Consider the following 16,599-nt stretch of genomic DNA (forward strand, 5'->3'; position numbering starts at 1 on the left):
CATCTCTAAGGTATGTAAATGCATTCGGTGAAAACCTTGCTGCTGGAGAACTGGAAAAAAAAGTAAAAATTTCTGTTGATAGCACTAACATATTTAATCAAGAGTTAGGAATGGAAAGAACTTCCTGGTGGTCACTGGTTAATACTCCTTGCTTCTAGTACAGAAGGCACCAGTTCCATCCCTGGTTGGTGAACTAAGATCCCACGTGCCCTGTTCAGAGAAGTCAGGAAAATGTGGAAACATTCTGGGAGGAGGTGGGGTCTTCAGTGGACCACTCACATGCTTCTTCCTCTAGAGGCCCAGACTCCGGGATATGTGTGTTCTCTGGATGGAGGTCCTCCTGGGGCCTGAGCTGGTTCTTTGTAATAAATGAAGCATCTGGCTCTGCTGTCACTTAGCATCATTCTGACCTTTCCTCTCAAGGAAAAACCTCCTCCTGTTTAACAGTCAGGCTCCCAGGGCCCAGCCTCACACAGAAAGCATCTCCTCTACTGGAGTCGTGAGTCTGTGAGTTCCTCCACAGGTTAGGCGTGCACTGTCCCCAAAGGGAGATGGTGTTAAGGTTGGGGTAGAAAGTAAGAAACTTCTAAAGCAACTGCCTTTTAAAATAAGACACAAAATAGATGACCTTTCTGTGTCTTTGACATGCATCACTATTTATAGAAATGGTGTTGGAAACAGATCTGTTGGAAACAGATATATTCGGCAGAGCTAAAGAATCTCTCATGGCTGATTTCTTTTATTAATGGCAGTTGGTGTGCCAAAGATGGAACTAGGCATGCAAGTTGTGTGTGTGTGTGTGTGATCTGGGAGTCCAAAGGAGAAATTTCTCCATGGTAGGTTTTATAAAGCAGCACAACTTACAGGATGTTTTAAGTGGGTGCTCTAAGTCTGGCACTCCTTTAGGACTCATTGTGCGACAGCTGAGATGGAAGCCAGTTCTTCAGGATCTCACACCCTAAAGGAGCGATGAAGGGCACACACGAGACAGGTTCAAAGACGCTGTGCTCTTTCTCCTAAGATATTAGTAAAAGTGCCTTGTATAAAGGGCTCTGTGTGGACCCAGTGGGGGAAGGAGAGGGTGGGACGAATTGAGAGAGCAGCGTTGAAACACAGACATCACCGCATATGAAGTGTCAATGATGGCTAGTGGGAAGTTGCTCTGTAACACCCGGAGCGCCGCCTGGTGTTCCCTGACCGCCTAGATTGGGTGGGGGTGGGAGGGAGGTTCAAGAGGGAGGGGTCTTATGTATACTTAAGGCTGATTCATGCTGTTATATGGCAGAAACCAACACAACATGGTAAAGTAATTATTTGCCAATTAAAAATAAATTTTAAAAAATCAGAAAATTATATAAAAAAAAGAGAATCAGGGGCTTTAAATTCCTAAGGCAACACCCAAAGATGCAGGTGTTTCCAGGGTGAAGATTCCAGAACAACATCCCCGAAAGAGCCACCACAGGTAACTTTCCTGATTCAGACCCCTTGGCTGTAATTTGCGCTGCTGCTGTTGCATTAGAATAATAGGGAGCTTTGGGGGAGGTTCAAACTGTAACTGGTGATCCACTCTGCAGATTTCCAGATTACAGAAGCTATTATAGAGTGACTCAAAGAGCCACTGAACTAGCCACGGAGGAGGGGGCTGCAGATGAAACCCTGACCTCAGCATCATCCACCTTCGTGGCCTAGACTTGAAGGTGTCTTCTGTCACGGGCTTGCCAAATGAATGGAACTTAAACACAGGATACTCAGCTTCGTGGTCAGAGCTGGAAAAGAAACTTTAGAGCACGATGCTTGACACACTGATAATTTATAGCTTCCTCAGCCCAAGCTGGGAGGGTTATTGTCGAGAACAGCTGGCTGGAATGGTCTGTAGTCACAGACCATAGGAAAAACCATCAGTGGTTTTCTTTTGATTACGGTGGCACTAGTGGTACAGAGCCCACCTGCCACCGCAGGAGGTGTAAGAGACGCGGGTTCCATCCCTGGGTTGAAGCACAGCTGAGCACACTGAAGCGACTTAGCACAGCACATAAAATGCAATATCATACTTACTCATTTCTTTGCTTAAACAGTGGAAGAGAATTGTCTCACCTGTCTAACTTTGTTAGCATTCCCTAAGCCATAGAAATAACTGACTCAGGTGAATTCTGGAAGGGAAGAGTCCTGGTCACTAGAGGGGGCACAGGGAGTGATTTTCATATCAGTGCAAGGAGAGGAGATAGTTCTTACATGCTTTTGGGAACTGACCCTCTCGGTTGTGGTTTAGTCACTCAGTTGTGTCCAACTCTTCGCGACCCCGTGGACTGTAGCCTGCCAGGCTCCTCTGTCCATGGGATTCTCCAGGCAAGAATAGTGGAGTAGGTTGCCATTTCCTTCTCCAGACTTGAGGCATGAGAGCCAACAGAGGGTGGGGCTGCTCTCTCGTCCCACCTGGGACCGTGGAGTCCGGAGGCTGCCTCCCACAGGCCAGGGCAGAGTCTCAGAGCCCCGGCTCCTGGAGCTCATTAAGTAAAGTGGTCTCCACTCCTTCCCCAGACACTGGGTCTGCTTGTGTTTCAATTTGTTATTATAACTTCTGCTACCGTCCTTGCCCCCAAATTACAGCAGCTAAAGGCAATTAAATTCACATAAAACATACAGATAATAAAAAGTTGTAATAACATATTATCCAGTTTTCTAGAAAGGCCTAACTGTTGCTGTTCATTATCTCGTTATGAGCACTTTACCCAGAGCCCCCCGATGGGCTGCCACCTCCCCTGTCCCCCTGAGGGGGTGCAACCATAAGCTGGGTGATGGAGGGGCCCCAAGTGGGCCCTGTTCTGCCTGGGGGACTCCAGCTCCTTCCCCTCCTCTCCTCACACCCTGTCTGTCTGCTCTCAAGATGAAGAAACCCCAGGATGTGGTATTCAGGGAGAATATGATGGTTGTTGCAATAAACAGGAGCCCAGCTTGCCGCCTGGGCTGAGTCTCACGGGGGCCCTTGGGGTGTTCACTGTGAGCCCAGCACGTTTGTGCTCGTCGGCACGCAGGAGACCAGTGAACCTGCTCACCTCACTGCCGTAGCCAGTGGTGAATGGCCCTGGGTTAGGAGCCCTGCTCATGTGTGCAGGACAGCTCCCATGCCTCTGCTGGACCAGTCTGTGGAAGTGAAAGTGGTAGTCACTCAGCTGTGTCCAACTCTGCCATCCCATGGACAGTAGCCTGCCAGGCTCCTCTGTCCACAGAACTCTCCAGGCAAGAAGACTGAGGTAGATGGCCATTCCCTTCTCCAGGGGATCTCCGCAACCCAGGGATTAAACCTGGGTCTCTTGCCTTGCAGGCAGATTCTTTATTGTCTGACCCAACAGGGAAGCCCAAATATTGAGGAGCAACCACCCACCATGGGGCTAGAACGCATGACCCTGGGATTAAGAATCCCATGCTCTGCTGACTGAGCTGGCCGGGACCAATCTGTCCCACGGTCTAAATTACCAGGCTGGAAGCACCTTTCTGCTCACAGGATTAGAACTACCACAGGAAAAATGGTGACATACTGACCACACATAGAAAAAGTCATCACTTTTCAGTTCATTCTCTGGATGTTATTCCTGTTGGCCTGCCTTCTAGTCGTGTGTGTGTGACTTATCTTCCGTGGAGTGGTGGACACTTGGTGGATATTTTGGAGAGTAGCTGGACAATGTGCTGTTCTCACCAGGGGCCTTGTTGGATAACCGGTCTCCACCTCCAGTCCAAACTCATTCCTTCCAGGCAGGGCTGGTGGCGCAGCAGGCCCGGGAGCCAGGCTCACTCACTCATGCATCTGGTCTTTCAGCAAACATCACATACTCCTGCCTCACACACGGTGCTGTTCCGACCCCGAAAGGCGGTCAGGAGGAGCATGGCAGCCTTGCCGTCCGGGAACTTAGGGCCCAGGGAGGCAGCAGGTGGTGAGTATAGGTAGACGACCCTCTTGTCTTTGGATGTCAGGGACATTTTCTGAAGGAAATGAGCTCGAAGAGGTTGTCACCTTCTCTAATGGCAGTTATTTCAGTGTATTCAAGTTTGTTTACGTAGAATACAAGGAGTTTGGTGGTTTGTTTTTTTTTTAATCTTTTTGGTATCCTAAAAATATATTCATATCTTTTATTCTTAAAGAAAACCAACTTCATTCACACCTACCCTTCTTTTTATCCTCCCCCTTCCCCCCGTGGTCCCTTCCTGGCAAGTAAGCGTGGTCCACACTCTGTGCCTCAGTTCCCCTGCCGCCTCTGGGCTCCTCAGACCATGTGCCGCTGCTCATGCCCGCCTGCTGCCCAGTGTGGTGACTCTCCCCCAGCAGAGCCGGGGTGGACGCCGACCCCCTCAGCGGGTGCGGTGCCGGCGTCCTGAAGCTCGCCTGCTCTTACCACGCTGAAGCTCCTGCGCTTTCAGCACCTGAGCGAAGAGCCGACTCACTGGAAAAGACCCTGGTGCTGGGAAAGATTGAGGGCAGGGGGAGAAGGAGGAGACGGAGGATGAGCTGGTTGGATGGCGTCACCGACTCCGTGGACGTGCATGCGTGATCACTTGCTTCAGTCGTGTCTGACTCTGTCACCCCGTGGACTGCAGCCTGCCAGGCTCCTCTCTCCCTGGGATTCTCTAGGCAGGAATGGGAGATGGCGGGAGACAGGAAAGCCAGGTGTGCTGCAGTCCGTGGAGTCACAAAGAGTTGGGCACCACTGAGGGACTGAATAAGTGGCTGCAAAGGGAGAGAGTTTTGGGGGGTGTTGGCATTGTTCTGTGGCCCATTTGTGGTGGCTGTCACAAGAATCTTAAGTCTGTATTCAAACTCATAGAACTGTATGGCATAAAAATGAATTTCACTGTATGTACATTTTAAAATAATCTTTTAAATGACAGAAAAAGATGTAGTAGCCTCCTCTCCATGCACCTCTGAACCTCCCTAAGCCCCTCCCACACACATATACACAGGCAAAACGCACCACCACTAAGAGATTTGTCCCTACTGTTTCTCTTGCCAGTTGTGGTCAGAATTACATCAATGTTGACAGGTAGGTGCAGCGATCTTTTTTTTTTTTTTTTGAGTTTTTATTTATTTTGGTGGCCACACCAGTGGGCATGCAGGATCTTAGCTCCCTAATCAGGAGCTGAACCCACACTCCCTTTAGTGAAAGCACAGGATTTCAACCATTGAACTGCCAGCGAAGTCCCCAGCAATCTTTTTTTTATCATAAAAATGCTATCCATGTTAGCTTGCAATTAGACATTTTCACTCCACAATAAGGAGTGGGCATCTTTTCTGATCAGAGTGAGCCACTTGGCCTCATTCTTTTTAAGGGCAACTTGTGTGTGTGTGTGTGTGTGTGTGTGTAGTCACTCAGTTGTGTCTAACTCTTTGCAACCCCATGGACTTTAGCCCACCAGGCTCCTCTGCCCATGGAATTCTCCAGGCAAGAATACAGGAATGGGTTGCCCTTCCCTTCTCCAGGGGATCGTCTCCACCCAGGGATCTAACCAGGGTCTCCTGCATTGCAGGCTGATTCTTTACCGTCTGAGCCACCAGAGTACATACACCATGTATTCTTCAGCCATTCCCCTGCCGAAGGGCATTCCGATTGTTGAGAGAGGGTTTTTTTTTTTCCCTTTTGCTAACACTGCTGCAGTAACCATCCTTGTTCATTTTAGTTCTGTGTGTTCACACAATCATTTCTCTAAGCTAGGCTAGACTGTTCTTTTGTTTTGTTTTGTTTTTTGGCCATGCCATGAGACTTGTGGGATCTTAGTTTCCTGACCAGGGGTCAAACAGTTCCCTGACCAGGGGTCAAAACTGGGCCCTCAGCAGTGAAAATTTGGAGTCATAACCACTGGGGAATTCTGTCTCTAGGACAGATTTTTTTTTTTTTTTTTTTTAAGATTCATCTATTTTTGGCCGTGCTGGGTCTTGGTTGCCGCTCGGGCTTTTGTCTGATTGTGGCGAGCGGGGGCCGCTCTCGAGTTGCGTGTGCAGGCCTCTCATTGCAGCGGCTTCTCCTGTCGCAGAGCACAGACCCTGGGCGCACGGGCTTCAGTGACTGCAGCAAGCGGGCTCAGTAGCTGTGGCGCCCAGGCTTGGTTGCTCTGTGGCGTGTGGGCTCTTCCCGGACCGGAGATCAAGCCCATGTCCCCTGCCTTGGCGGGCGGATTCTCAGCCACAGGACCACCGGGGAAGCCATAGGATAGGTTCTTAAAAGTGGATTTTCTGGCTCACAGAGCTGGAAAGTTTTAATGTAATAGCCAACTTCAGATGGCCCTGATAAAGGCTGCGCAAGTTTACACTTCTAAGAGCAGAGATGAGACTGTTTTTGCACCTCTCATCTGCACTAGGTGTTGTCAGTCTATTTTTAGTTTCTTTTCTTCCATCTGATGGATGGAGAAGATCAGTCATGTTTTACTCCTTGGTCAGCGCGTCCTGGTCATCCTAATGTGCAGATCTTTGTCCTCCCCTACTTGCCCCCAGGCCAGCTCTCAGCACCTTTAACCTGACCCCTGCAGCACCCTCTCCTTCCAGCTCCTCACTCTTTCTTCCCCGCTCACGGGTCTAACCCTAGAACTTTCCTCTTTCAAACTTGTAAATGTCAGTGGATGTCTAGGCTGCTTCTGTGTGCTGGCTATTATAAATAGTGCTGCTGTGAACAGTGGGGTACATGTGCCTTTTTGAATTACAGTTTTCTCAGGGTGTCGCTAGTGAGAAGTTGCTGTATAACACAGGGGGCCTAGCTTGGTGCTCTGTGACGACCTCGAGGGGGTGGCGTGGGAGAGAGGCTCAAAGGGGAGGTGATACATGTATACACGTGGCTGCTGTGCGTTGTGAGGCAGAAACCAACACATTGTGAAGCAATGTTCCTCCAGTTAAATTTTTTACATCCTCTGGATGCCTCCCCATTATGTTTAGAATAAAATTCACACTCCTGTGTAAGGCATTTAAGGCAGTTTAGATTCTAGCCAAAGTCAACATTTCTGCCTCCCCAAGTTCATCTGCCACGCCTTCCCTCCCTCCGACGTCTCCTCCAGCGCCCCCCGCCCCCTGCCAGCAGCTCCGAGAACATCACTGACTTCACTTCTCTGTAGGACACCTGTACCAGGGGCGGGATGGGAGGGGTGGCCCCTGACCTGCAGCGGGTGGCCCTCCGCCTTGTTTGTGCGACCAGGGGCAGGGATGAGGCAGGGAAGTGAGCCAGATAGGCACTGGGTGGGGAGACGGAAGAGCCTGGGTTTGGAGGTGTGGTTCTGGGGTCCACCCCTCAGGGGCTGTGAGACTCTGAGCAAATGAGTTTGTCAACTGCTGTGTCTTAGCTTCCTCCTTTGTAAAATGAGGTTAGTCGTAACTCACAGGGCAGCAAGAGCATTTTAACTGCAGGCTGTGATGCGGTTTCATACCGTACAGTCACGCTTCCCAGGGACGTACTGAAACCTCCTCTTGGCTGTGTGGGAGGGTGCGGGAATGGGATTCTCCTGTCCCAGCTTTTTAAAAATTAATCTATTAATTTAATTTTGGCTGTGCTGGGTCTTCATTGCTGCGCACGGACTTTCTCTAGTTGCAGAGAGGCGGGGGTCACTGTCTAGTTGCAGCGTGCAGACTTCTCGCTGCGGTGTCTTCTCTCACTGCAGTGCACGAGCCCTAGGGTGAGCGGGCTGCAGCGGTTTCGGCTCCCATGCTCTGGAGCACAGGCCTGGTAGTTGTGGTGCTCAGCCTCGGTTGCTCCGAAGCATGTGGTATCTTCCCTGGTCAGGGCTCAAACCCATGTCTCCTGCACTGGCAGGTGGGCTCTTTACCGCTGAGCTGCCAGGGAAGCCCTCAAAATTGTTTTCAAATTACAGTGTCCTTCTGTCCTCATTGGAGAAGGCAATGGCACCCCACTCCAGTACTCTTGCCTGGAAAATCCCATGGACGGAGGAGCCTGATGGGCTGCAGTCCATGGGGTCGCTAAGAGTCGGACACGACTGAGTGACTTCACTTTCTTTCTGTCCTCATATCCATATGAGGTCCTGGCTCCATCACTGGCAGGACAGGGAGATGGGTTGTCTCTGTGCTCAGAAGACTCTGGCGTTGTCTTCTGCTTAGAGACTGTCCTAATTGCACAGACAGTGGTGGTTGAGCAAATGAGCTTTTGATCCAGGTTCCTCCGTGTCAGCTCTGTGTCCTGGAGCCTGTTGCTGGCTCCCAGGTCACCACCATGAGGTGTGGGAGTTGGGCTGGATGTTGGTACAAGGTCTGCCAGCCCTCACATGCTGAGGCCTGCGCTCAGGCCCTGAACTCAAGCAAAGAGCCTGGCCAAGCGTCTGACCCTTGGAGCCTCCAGTTCACACGCCTTTGGGTGACCAGATGCCCAGCCCTGCACATCCAGATCCAGATGTGGTTCACACATTGATTTTTCTCTAAAAATGCTTTTTCACAAATTTTATCTACGAGTCACAGAGCCTTAAAAGAGTTATATGAGTGAGTGAGTGGGTTAGCATTAGTCGCTTAGTTGTGTCCGACTCTTTGTGACCCCATGGACTGTAGCCACCAGGCTCCTCTGTCCATGGAATTCTCCAGGCAAGAATACAGGAATGGTAGCCATTCCCTACTCCAGGGGATCTTCCCAACCGAGGGATTGAACCCGGGTTTCCTGCACTGCAGGCGGATTCTTTACCATCTGAGCCACCAGGGAAGCCCCACCCCAAACTGTTATAGTTGGCGCTTTGGAGCCTGCACAAACCCCGGCCCTGGACATGGACTGCCCATCTGTCCCCTCCACGAATATGTTGGGTTACCAGACCCTGGGCAGTGTTGACCCAGAACACTGTTTAACTCCATCAGCCCATCACCCCTTTTCACCAGGATTCGTTGTGAAACCTTGACATGCTGATAGTTATCATCACAGTTTGGGTTACCAGTTGGGTTACCAGACCCTGGGCAGTGTTGACCCAGAACACTGTTTAACTCCATCAGCCCATCACCCCTTTTCACCAGGATTCGTTGTGAAACCTTGACATGCTGATAGTTATCATCACAGTTTAACTGTGTCCTATGTGGGTCAGTGGGCACGAGATGCTGTACTGACCTGTCCGTAAGCCGGGGGCAGAGGGCACTGTCCAGGCCTTTCCAGCACTCACTTGTTATGATGTAAACACTCCAGGGGGAGACAGTGAAAGCAGCAGGGGCTTTTTTTCCCGGACGGGGGTGTGGAGGTTGTGAGAAAGGCGATGAGTAGGTGAAGGGAAGGTGGGTTCAGAGGAGCTGCGATGAGAGCAGTGCCTCCTGACCCAGGAGGAGGGGAGTGGCGTATGGACGGTCTGCCCGCCGCGCCCCGAGAAGAAGGCTGGCAGACACAGCAGCGCTTCTCTGGGAGCTGCATCGTACCATTGAGTTCGGAGAGGCAGGTTCTCTGCCCCTGCTGGTCTGGGGTCTTAGTTAGGAAATGGAAGTGGGAGGGGGGATTCTGGGTAAGCCTTCAGAGAATTGCAGAGAAGGAGTAGGAGGGCGGGGGCCAACTGTCGAAAAGACAAGTGGTCCCAGCACCCCAGGCAGCGCAGAGGCCCGAGGGGGCGTGAAGAGGGTGAGCAGGGACCGACTTCCTCCCCTGGTCACCGCCCAAGCACCACGTGAGTCCTGATTAATTTGGAGTGCTTTTTTTTTTTAATGTTTTTAAAAAGATTACATGATAAAGTAGGGGCTTCCCTGGTAGCTCAGTGGGTAAAGACTCACCTGCAGTGCAGATGAGCCAGGTTCGATCACTCAAAATAATTTTATTGACTGAGATAGTGAGTTTCAAGCCCTGTCAAAGCCCTGCTTTTCCCCAGTCTCCTTGTCCGAGGTGGAGGCTGGCATGTGCTGGCTGTTGCCGGGGGAACTGTGTGGGCAGATGTCAGGGGCCAAGAGAGAGCAGAGAGCACGACCAGCCAGTGAGTGTGAAGAGAAGGTCTGAGAGGAATAAAAGGAGCCCTCCCTGCAGGAAAACTCCAGAAAGACAGAGATTATGAGTACTCTCTGGAAGGAGGAGTTGGGAAAGAGGGATGAGACCCGCAGACTTCCGGTGAAATGAGCCACGCTGCCTGCCTCTGTGTGCCAAGCGACTGCTCGGTTCTCTGGATGAGAAGCCGAGCGCAGAGTTACACCTTAGATAAGCTAATATTAGAACAGCACTTGGTGTGTAGTTACTGCCGGCTGTTTAAGTAAATAAGCAGTTCTGGTGACCAAAAGCATATGTCAGTGGGGTGGTCGGTCAGCTGGCAGTTGTGTTTAGTACCAAACAGTGGAGGAAACGTCTCAGGAGAGTTCCAGCAGGGTTAGGAGGGGGAATGTGTCCAACTGGGTGACCGGAACAGGCTTCCTGCAGGAGGCGATATGCAGACGGGAGCTTGGCGGACTTGAAGGGACGATCCTGGAGTCGCTGTCCAACCTCTCCTGGACCATGGCCACAGCCTCGCACCCCTCTCCCCGCCTCCAGCCCCACTCACACTTACTCTCCATGCAGTCTTCTCCAGAGTATACCCAGTGTTTAAACCTGTAACGGACAAGAAAAAGGCCAGGAAGACCCCTCAGTTGGCCCACCCTGTCCTTCAGCCCCTCTAAGCTGGCCTGCCAGCATCGCTGTCTTTTGTCCCCTTTCCTTGCCCGTCTTCTCAGCCTAGAAGTTTCCTTCTTGGTCCCAGTTGCAGACAGTATCCTCAGTGGACCCATCGGTGTTACCCCGTGTCCACAGCACACTGTGAAGTGCAGCGAGTTCCAGTCTTCGCCACGTATTTGTTTTTGGCTGCACTGGGTCTTCGTTGCTGCACACAGGCTTTCTCCAGTTGCGGCGAGTGGGAGCCTACTCTGTACTTGTGGCGTGCGGGCTGCTCATTGCAGAGCGTGGGCTCTGGAGCACAGACGCTGTAGTTGTGGTGCAGGGGTTTAGTTGCCACGTGGCATGTGGGATCTTCCCGGACCAGGGATCAAACCTGTGTCCCCAGCACTGGCAGGCAGATTCTTGACCACTGGACCACCGGGGAAGCCCAGAGCTCTTTAAAGAAACAATTTTCTCTTTACCGTCTTGGTTTTCAAGCACAATCCCTGCCCATAGCAAACAAGGAGTGGGTGAATGAAGGAAGGGATGAGTGGGAGGGAGGAAAAAGGGAAGGAGGGGTGGGGAGTAGACGTGCTGGGCTCCGGCTCAGAGTAGAAGGTAGGGCTGGATTACACGTTTAGAAGCAATCTGAGCAACTGTGAGTGCTGAAGTTAGGAGCTGAACAAAGAATACTTGGGAAGGAAGAGAGAAAGGCTGAGGATCAGGAACAAGGGGGAATTCCAGGTTTATGAGCAAGAGTCCAGCAGGGTCCTGGAGGTGGGGTGCCCACAGGGGCCTACGTGGTCCCAGCTGAGCTGCAGGGGTGAAACAGCTGGAGGACAGGCGAGGCCCCGGATCTGCGGTGCAGTGGTTGGGCGGATGGATAGTGTGGTGTTCACATCGTGTCTGAGTCCGGGGTTAGCTGAAGAGACACGGGCAGAGGAGAGTGGAGAACAGGGGCTGCAGGGAAGTGGTGAGCTTCTAGAGACGTTTTTCCCTGAGCTGTGGGAGACCTGAGCGTTTTGCAGAGTGATGGGGAAGAGCCTGAGAGGGCTGAGGGGACGAGGGGCGAGTCGAGGCGATGGAGCAGGTTCACGGGGGCCAAGGGCAGGTCTGTGCGGTGCAACCCTGGTGGGAGAAGCAGCTCACAGGGCGGTGGCTCTCACCCCTCCTTGGTGACCGGGGGTGGGAGAAGGGGACTCCACGTTGAACTGGAGGCAGAAGCCAAACCAGACAGAGTAAAATTCTAAACTCACCCGATCAAGGGGTGGTGTCTGTCAGGCCACAGAGAATAAGGGCACTGTCCCGCCCTGGATGTCCCCATGTGTGCTGTGTCACGGTACGGCCTGTGCCTGCTGACGGGGGCACCCTGTGGACACGGGAAGCAGGAAGAAGCCAGGCTGGAGATGGGGATTCGTGGCCGTCTGCTCTGTGGGTGGTGGGCAGATGCTCAGGGAGGCCAGCTCATGGGCCTTGAGCTCAATGAACTTTCCAGACACCCATGAGAAGCGACTTATTTAATCACTTGGTTTCCTTGAAAAAAAAAAAAAAAAACCAAACTGGCTTCTTTTTTCTGTTGACGAAGGTAATAAATTCTCATCATAGGAAATATAAAAATACAGAAGAGTTGAAAGGCAAGGGAAAGGGGGAACAACCCACAGTTTTACCACCCAAAGCAAGCTCTGTGAACATGGAAGGAAACTCATCACAATGTTTTGTTTTAAAAGCATTATTTTTTCTCTTCTCTCCCAAACATCAAGGAAGATAGTTGTGGCTTATTCTTGGTGTCAGTGTCCACAGGGGAAGATTGTGCTTACAATTTTTAAAAGAAAAGAGAAGCATAGTATTCCAAGCATATCGAGTATTGGGTAGTGTATACTGGTCCCAAGGGACAGGCCTGTCTTAGAGAAATCTTCTCTGTCTAGGTACTGACTCTTATCTCATTCCCTAACATCCCATAGGAGGAAGGTTGCTTTTAAATGTGTGTATGGGAGCAGTTGCATTTGATTTTTTTGTGGCTTGGACAGGAGAGGCATAATCTCTTTGAATCATCTTTAACTAAGACCCTGATGCTGGGAAAGATTGAAGGCAGGAGGAGAAGGAGGCGACAGAGGATGAGATGGTTGGATGGCGTCACCAATTCAATGGACATGAGTTTAAGCAAACTCCGGGAGATTGTGAAGGACGGGGAAGCCTGGTGTGCTGCAGTCCATGGGGTCGCAAAGAGCCAGATATGACTTAGTGACTGAACATACCATAACTGAGAAAACAGAGTCCCCGAAAGAAAAGGACTAGTGTCTCCAAGGAGGCTTGCAGACCCCCACCCACACACCCACCCCAGGGCCCCTGTGCAGTGTGCTGTGGGTGGGAGAAGTCAGGCCAGGCTGGAGGTGACCAGGATTGCTTTGTATGACCTGTGTCTTTACCCATAGAGAAGGTAGCAGGGCCTGGAACCAACAGCCAGCCCGTGCCTCCCTGGATCACCGTGGGGCGCCAGAAGCGCCGAGGACCTCTGGAGCAGCCCCCCAGCCAGGAAGACAAACCTGCGGCCTGGACCTTGAAGTCTGACACAGGAAGGCCCGCCAAGGTACCCGAGAAAACCCAGGTGCTTAGAGTGGACCCTCTGTCTCTCTGTGTATGCAGGGGAGCGCCCCAGGTGGGGGCTGGGGGCTGGGGGCTGGGACCCCGTGATGGCCCCACGTCCTGCACGGTCATTATAGCGACCGTCGTGTGTGATGACAGCTGATGTCTGCCCCGTGCATGTGCCCGGCGCCCAGGGCAGCAGAGGAGCCGTGGACCACTCAGGCAGTGCAGACAACCCTCTGTTTCCTGGCTCCTTGGCAACATAGCTCAGCATCTGGAGAAGGGGACCCGGGGTGAAAATAACTTCCCATTTGGATGCTAGGCAACCATGTCAGCAGCCCCATCTTGACTCATTTTGCAGTAAACGACCAAGCCCTGCATGTGCTGCTGCCCTGGCCGCCCACTGGGGTCCGTACTCTTCACCAACGTCCGTAGGGCTGGACCCCGGGGGTCCCTTGTACGCTCCAGACTGAAAACAGTTTTCTCCAACGCAAACAATGGTGCTTAAAAGCAGGCTGACACTCACAGCTTTTGGGTTCCCCCAGTCACCACAGTAAAAATCCCAAATCATGTTGCAGCCATGTGGGGAAGTGAGCTTGAGCTTGCAGTTGAACCTGCTTCTCTTCATCTTCAAAACCGCTGCTGTAGCCAAGCAGGCTTAGGGAATTTATAAAACAAATAGTCACCAGTGATCCTGGCATCCACGGTCATCCCAAGTGTCCTACAAGTCATAAAACTCTCCAAACATGGTTCCTTTCGCCTTTCCGGTGGAACCTGGCCAGGACCAAGGACAGGTCAGGAATCAGGAGCAGGCTGTGAGCAAGTCCATCCTGGAGGCTGGATGGCAGCCAGTTGTGAACCAGAGCATCCCAGGGAGGTGCCAGCAGTGTTAGCCACGTGGGTGGAGGAGCCTTTATGGCTCGTCACCTGTGGGTATGCTTGTCCCCATCTGAGTCTCAGGTGAGGGGCCACGTGTATCTTTCTTATGTCCTGACAGGAGCCCGTGAAGCATGCCGACTTTGTCCGCAGCAAGTCTTTCCTGCTGGCCCCGGCCAAGCCTCCTGCGGACCAGAGGCCAGGGGCAAAGCTCCGCCTCCAGGAGGGCCTGCAAAGAGGAGTCTCCCTGTCCCATCAGAATTTGGGTATGAAACCCGAAAATAGTGCTGAGCCCTTAGAAATGCATTTCCAGGTCTGGTCCTGCTTTGTTTTGTCTTTTCTGAATTATTTGCTGCCTCATTAATTTTTTAAGAAATTTTTATTTATTTTACTGCACCGAGTCTTCGTTGTAGCACATGGAATCTTTAGTTGCGGCATGTGAGATCCAGTTCCCTGACCAGGAATTGAACCCAGGCCCCCTGCATTGAGAATCCAGAGTCTTATCACCGGACCACCTTATTATTATTTTTTTTTTAACTTACAGAAGAGTGACTTTATTTCTCTGGTGGCTCAGTGATAAAGAATCTGCCTGCTAAAGCAGGAGATGAAGGTTCAGTCCCTGGGTCAGGATGATCCCCTGGAGGAGGAAATGGCAACCCACTCCAGTATTCTTGCCTGGGAAATCACATGGAAAGAGGAGCCTGGCAGGCTGCAGTCCATGCGGTCTTGAAAAGAGTCATCATCTAAACGGCAGTAATAATTGCTTTATAATGTTGTATGTTGATTTTTTTAAAAACAGCTTTTATTGAGATAATCATTCACACGGCCCCCCCAAAAATCTCACCCATTTTAAGCATACAATTCAGTGAGTATATATTTATCAAGTTGTCCAACCATCACAGTCCAATTTTGGACCATTTCCTTCACCCTAAAGAGCTACCCCATACCCATTCACAGTCATTCACCATGCCCCCCTCCAGCTTAAGCAACTGCTAATCTCTTTTCTGTCTCTCTGTATATTTGCCATTTGCGGGGGCCTTTCTTATAAATGGCATCATAAAATATGTGTTCTCTTGTTTCTGGCTGCTTTCACTGAGCATAATGTTTCTAGATTCAGCTTTCTTGTGGCATGTAACCGTAATTTTTCAGTTTAGTTTTCATTTTGCTAAAATATATATAACACAATTCACCATCTTAACCCTATCTTAAGTGTCCCTTTCAGTGGTGTTAAGAATATTTACACACAGAGTTCCTGCAGTTTTATCATGAAAGTTTCTCTCAACTCACCACATTGCTGGAACTGTAAATTATCCTATGCCGACATCTTCTTCACACATTTGCACGTTTCATGCTTGAGACCATGGTTAAGACTCTAGACATGTTTTTTAAAAGGCCTCCAAGAAGCTTAAGTGCAAATCCAAACTCTTTTCTCACATTTCCGTTTGTTTTGTCTTCTCTCCAGCAGCCCCGTCGGCAGTGATGATGGAGAAAGAATTGCATCAGCTGAAGCGAGCCAGCTACAGCAGCACAGATCAGCCCTCCTGGATGGAGCTGGCCAGAAAGAAATCGCAAGCTTGGAGTGACATGCCCCAAATTATAAAATAGGTTTAACAGTGCTCGGGTAAAGAATGTCTACTTCCTTGACGAGTCACTTCCTTTCAAACTGCCACTCAATCAAGGCAAACAAACTGTGAAACTGAAGAGAGATTTTATCATCAGGTTTCGAGAGATCGAGCTCAGGGAAGAGGGAGGAACCAGGCAAGCAAGTCAGACGGACGCACGGCCCCGGGCCCCGGGCCAGAGACGCCCGAAGACAAGAACACCATTGAAAAGGGCCAGGGACGAGGTTCTGTGCCCACAGGTATGAATGTGAGTCTTTCACAATCCCCCAGAGAGAGAGGGCTCAGGCAGGGAAGAAACTGCGGATGAAGCGCGGATACAGAACTCAGGTTGCCTTCCAGGAGAACGTGTTCCCGCGCCTCCACCAGAGATCAGCTTGTGTCTCTGGGCCCCCGTCCTGCCTGCGGAGTCCGTCTCCTCCTTCCACGTTTACCGTTAGGCATGACATTCATGGTGAAACGCAGACGTTTTTTCCAAGAGCAGCTATCACACGGTCCGCTTACCCGAAGGCAGCCACTCCACGAAGGAGTGGAAGGAACACAGCGGGCTCCATCGATTCATAGACTCCTTCCAAAATTAGTTTGAACAATGCATTGCCTGTCGAATAAAAGGTTTCAGACCTGACACGTGTAAGTGTGATTTTTACTCAGGCTGCGAGAGTGTCCTCCAGCGACTGTGGAATTTCATTGAATAAGAGAGTTCATGGTCAAGCCTCATGTTGGGTTGATTGGGGAGTTTGGGTTGTATGAGATTCTCCCCGCCCCAGGAAAACGTTGGTGTTCATTTTTGGAAATCAGAAGTTACTGTAGATTTTTGGCTCTTTATAACTATTTGATACAATGTATTAAAAATATAAGATTTCCTTTAAAGCTGACATTTTTCAGCATCTCATTAATCTAACCTGTTTGTTTCTGTGGAAATCTAGGTTCTCAGTACATTAAGCAGGAAGAATGTACGGCAGCTAGCAGAG

At 50.8% G+C, this 16,599-nt stretch overlaps 1 protein-coding gene across 10 annotated transcripts in view; it reads left to right on the top strand.

Annotated features, from left to right (window-relative positions):
• CRACDL (CRACD like) overlaps positions 1-16,253 on the top strand; it is a 125,405-nt gene extending 109,152 nt beyond the window's left edge. For 4 of the 10 annotated variants that reach the window (XM_069583874.1, XM_069583878.1, XM_069583875.1 and 1 more), the window contains 3 exons: positions 12,983-13,137; positions 14,131-14,275; positions 15,472-16,253. In XM_069583874.1, coding sequence (XP_069439975.1) covers positions 12,983-13,137; positions 14,131-14,275; positions 15,472-15,614 — 443 coding nt within the window. In that variant the 3' untranslated portion in view covers positions 15,615-16,253. Of the gene's footprint in view, positions 1-12,982; positions 13,156-14,130; positions 14,276-15,471 lie in introns of all 10 variants that reach the window. The other 6 variants (XM_069583873.1, XM_069583877.1, XM_069583868.1 and 3 more) reach the window with 3 other exon arrangements.
• Positions 16,254-16,599: the final 346 nt, after the last annotated feature.

This window comes from Ovis canadensis, chromosome 3 (assembly GCF_042477335.2).
Source record: "Ovis canadensis isolate MfBH-ARS-UI-01 breed Bighorn chromosome 3, ARS-UI_OviCan_v2, whole genome shotgun sequence".
NCBI lineage: Eukaryota > Metazoa > Chordata > Mammalia > Artiodactyla > Bovidae > Ovis > Ovis canadensis.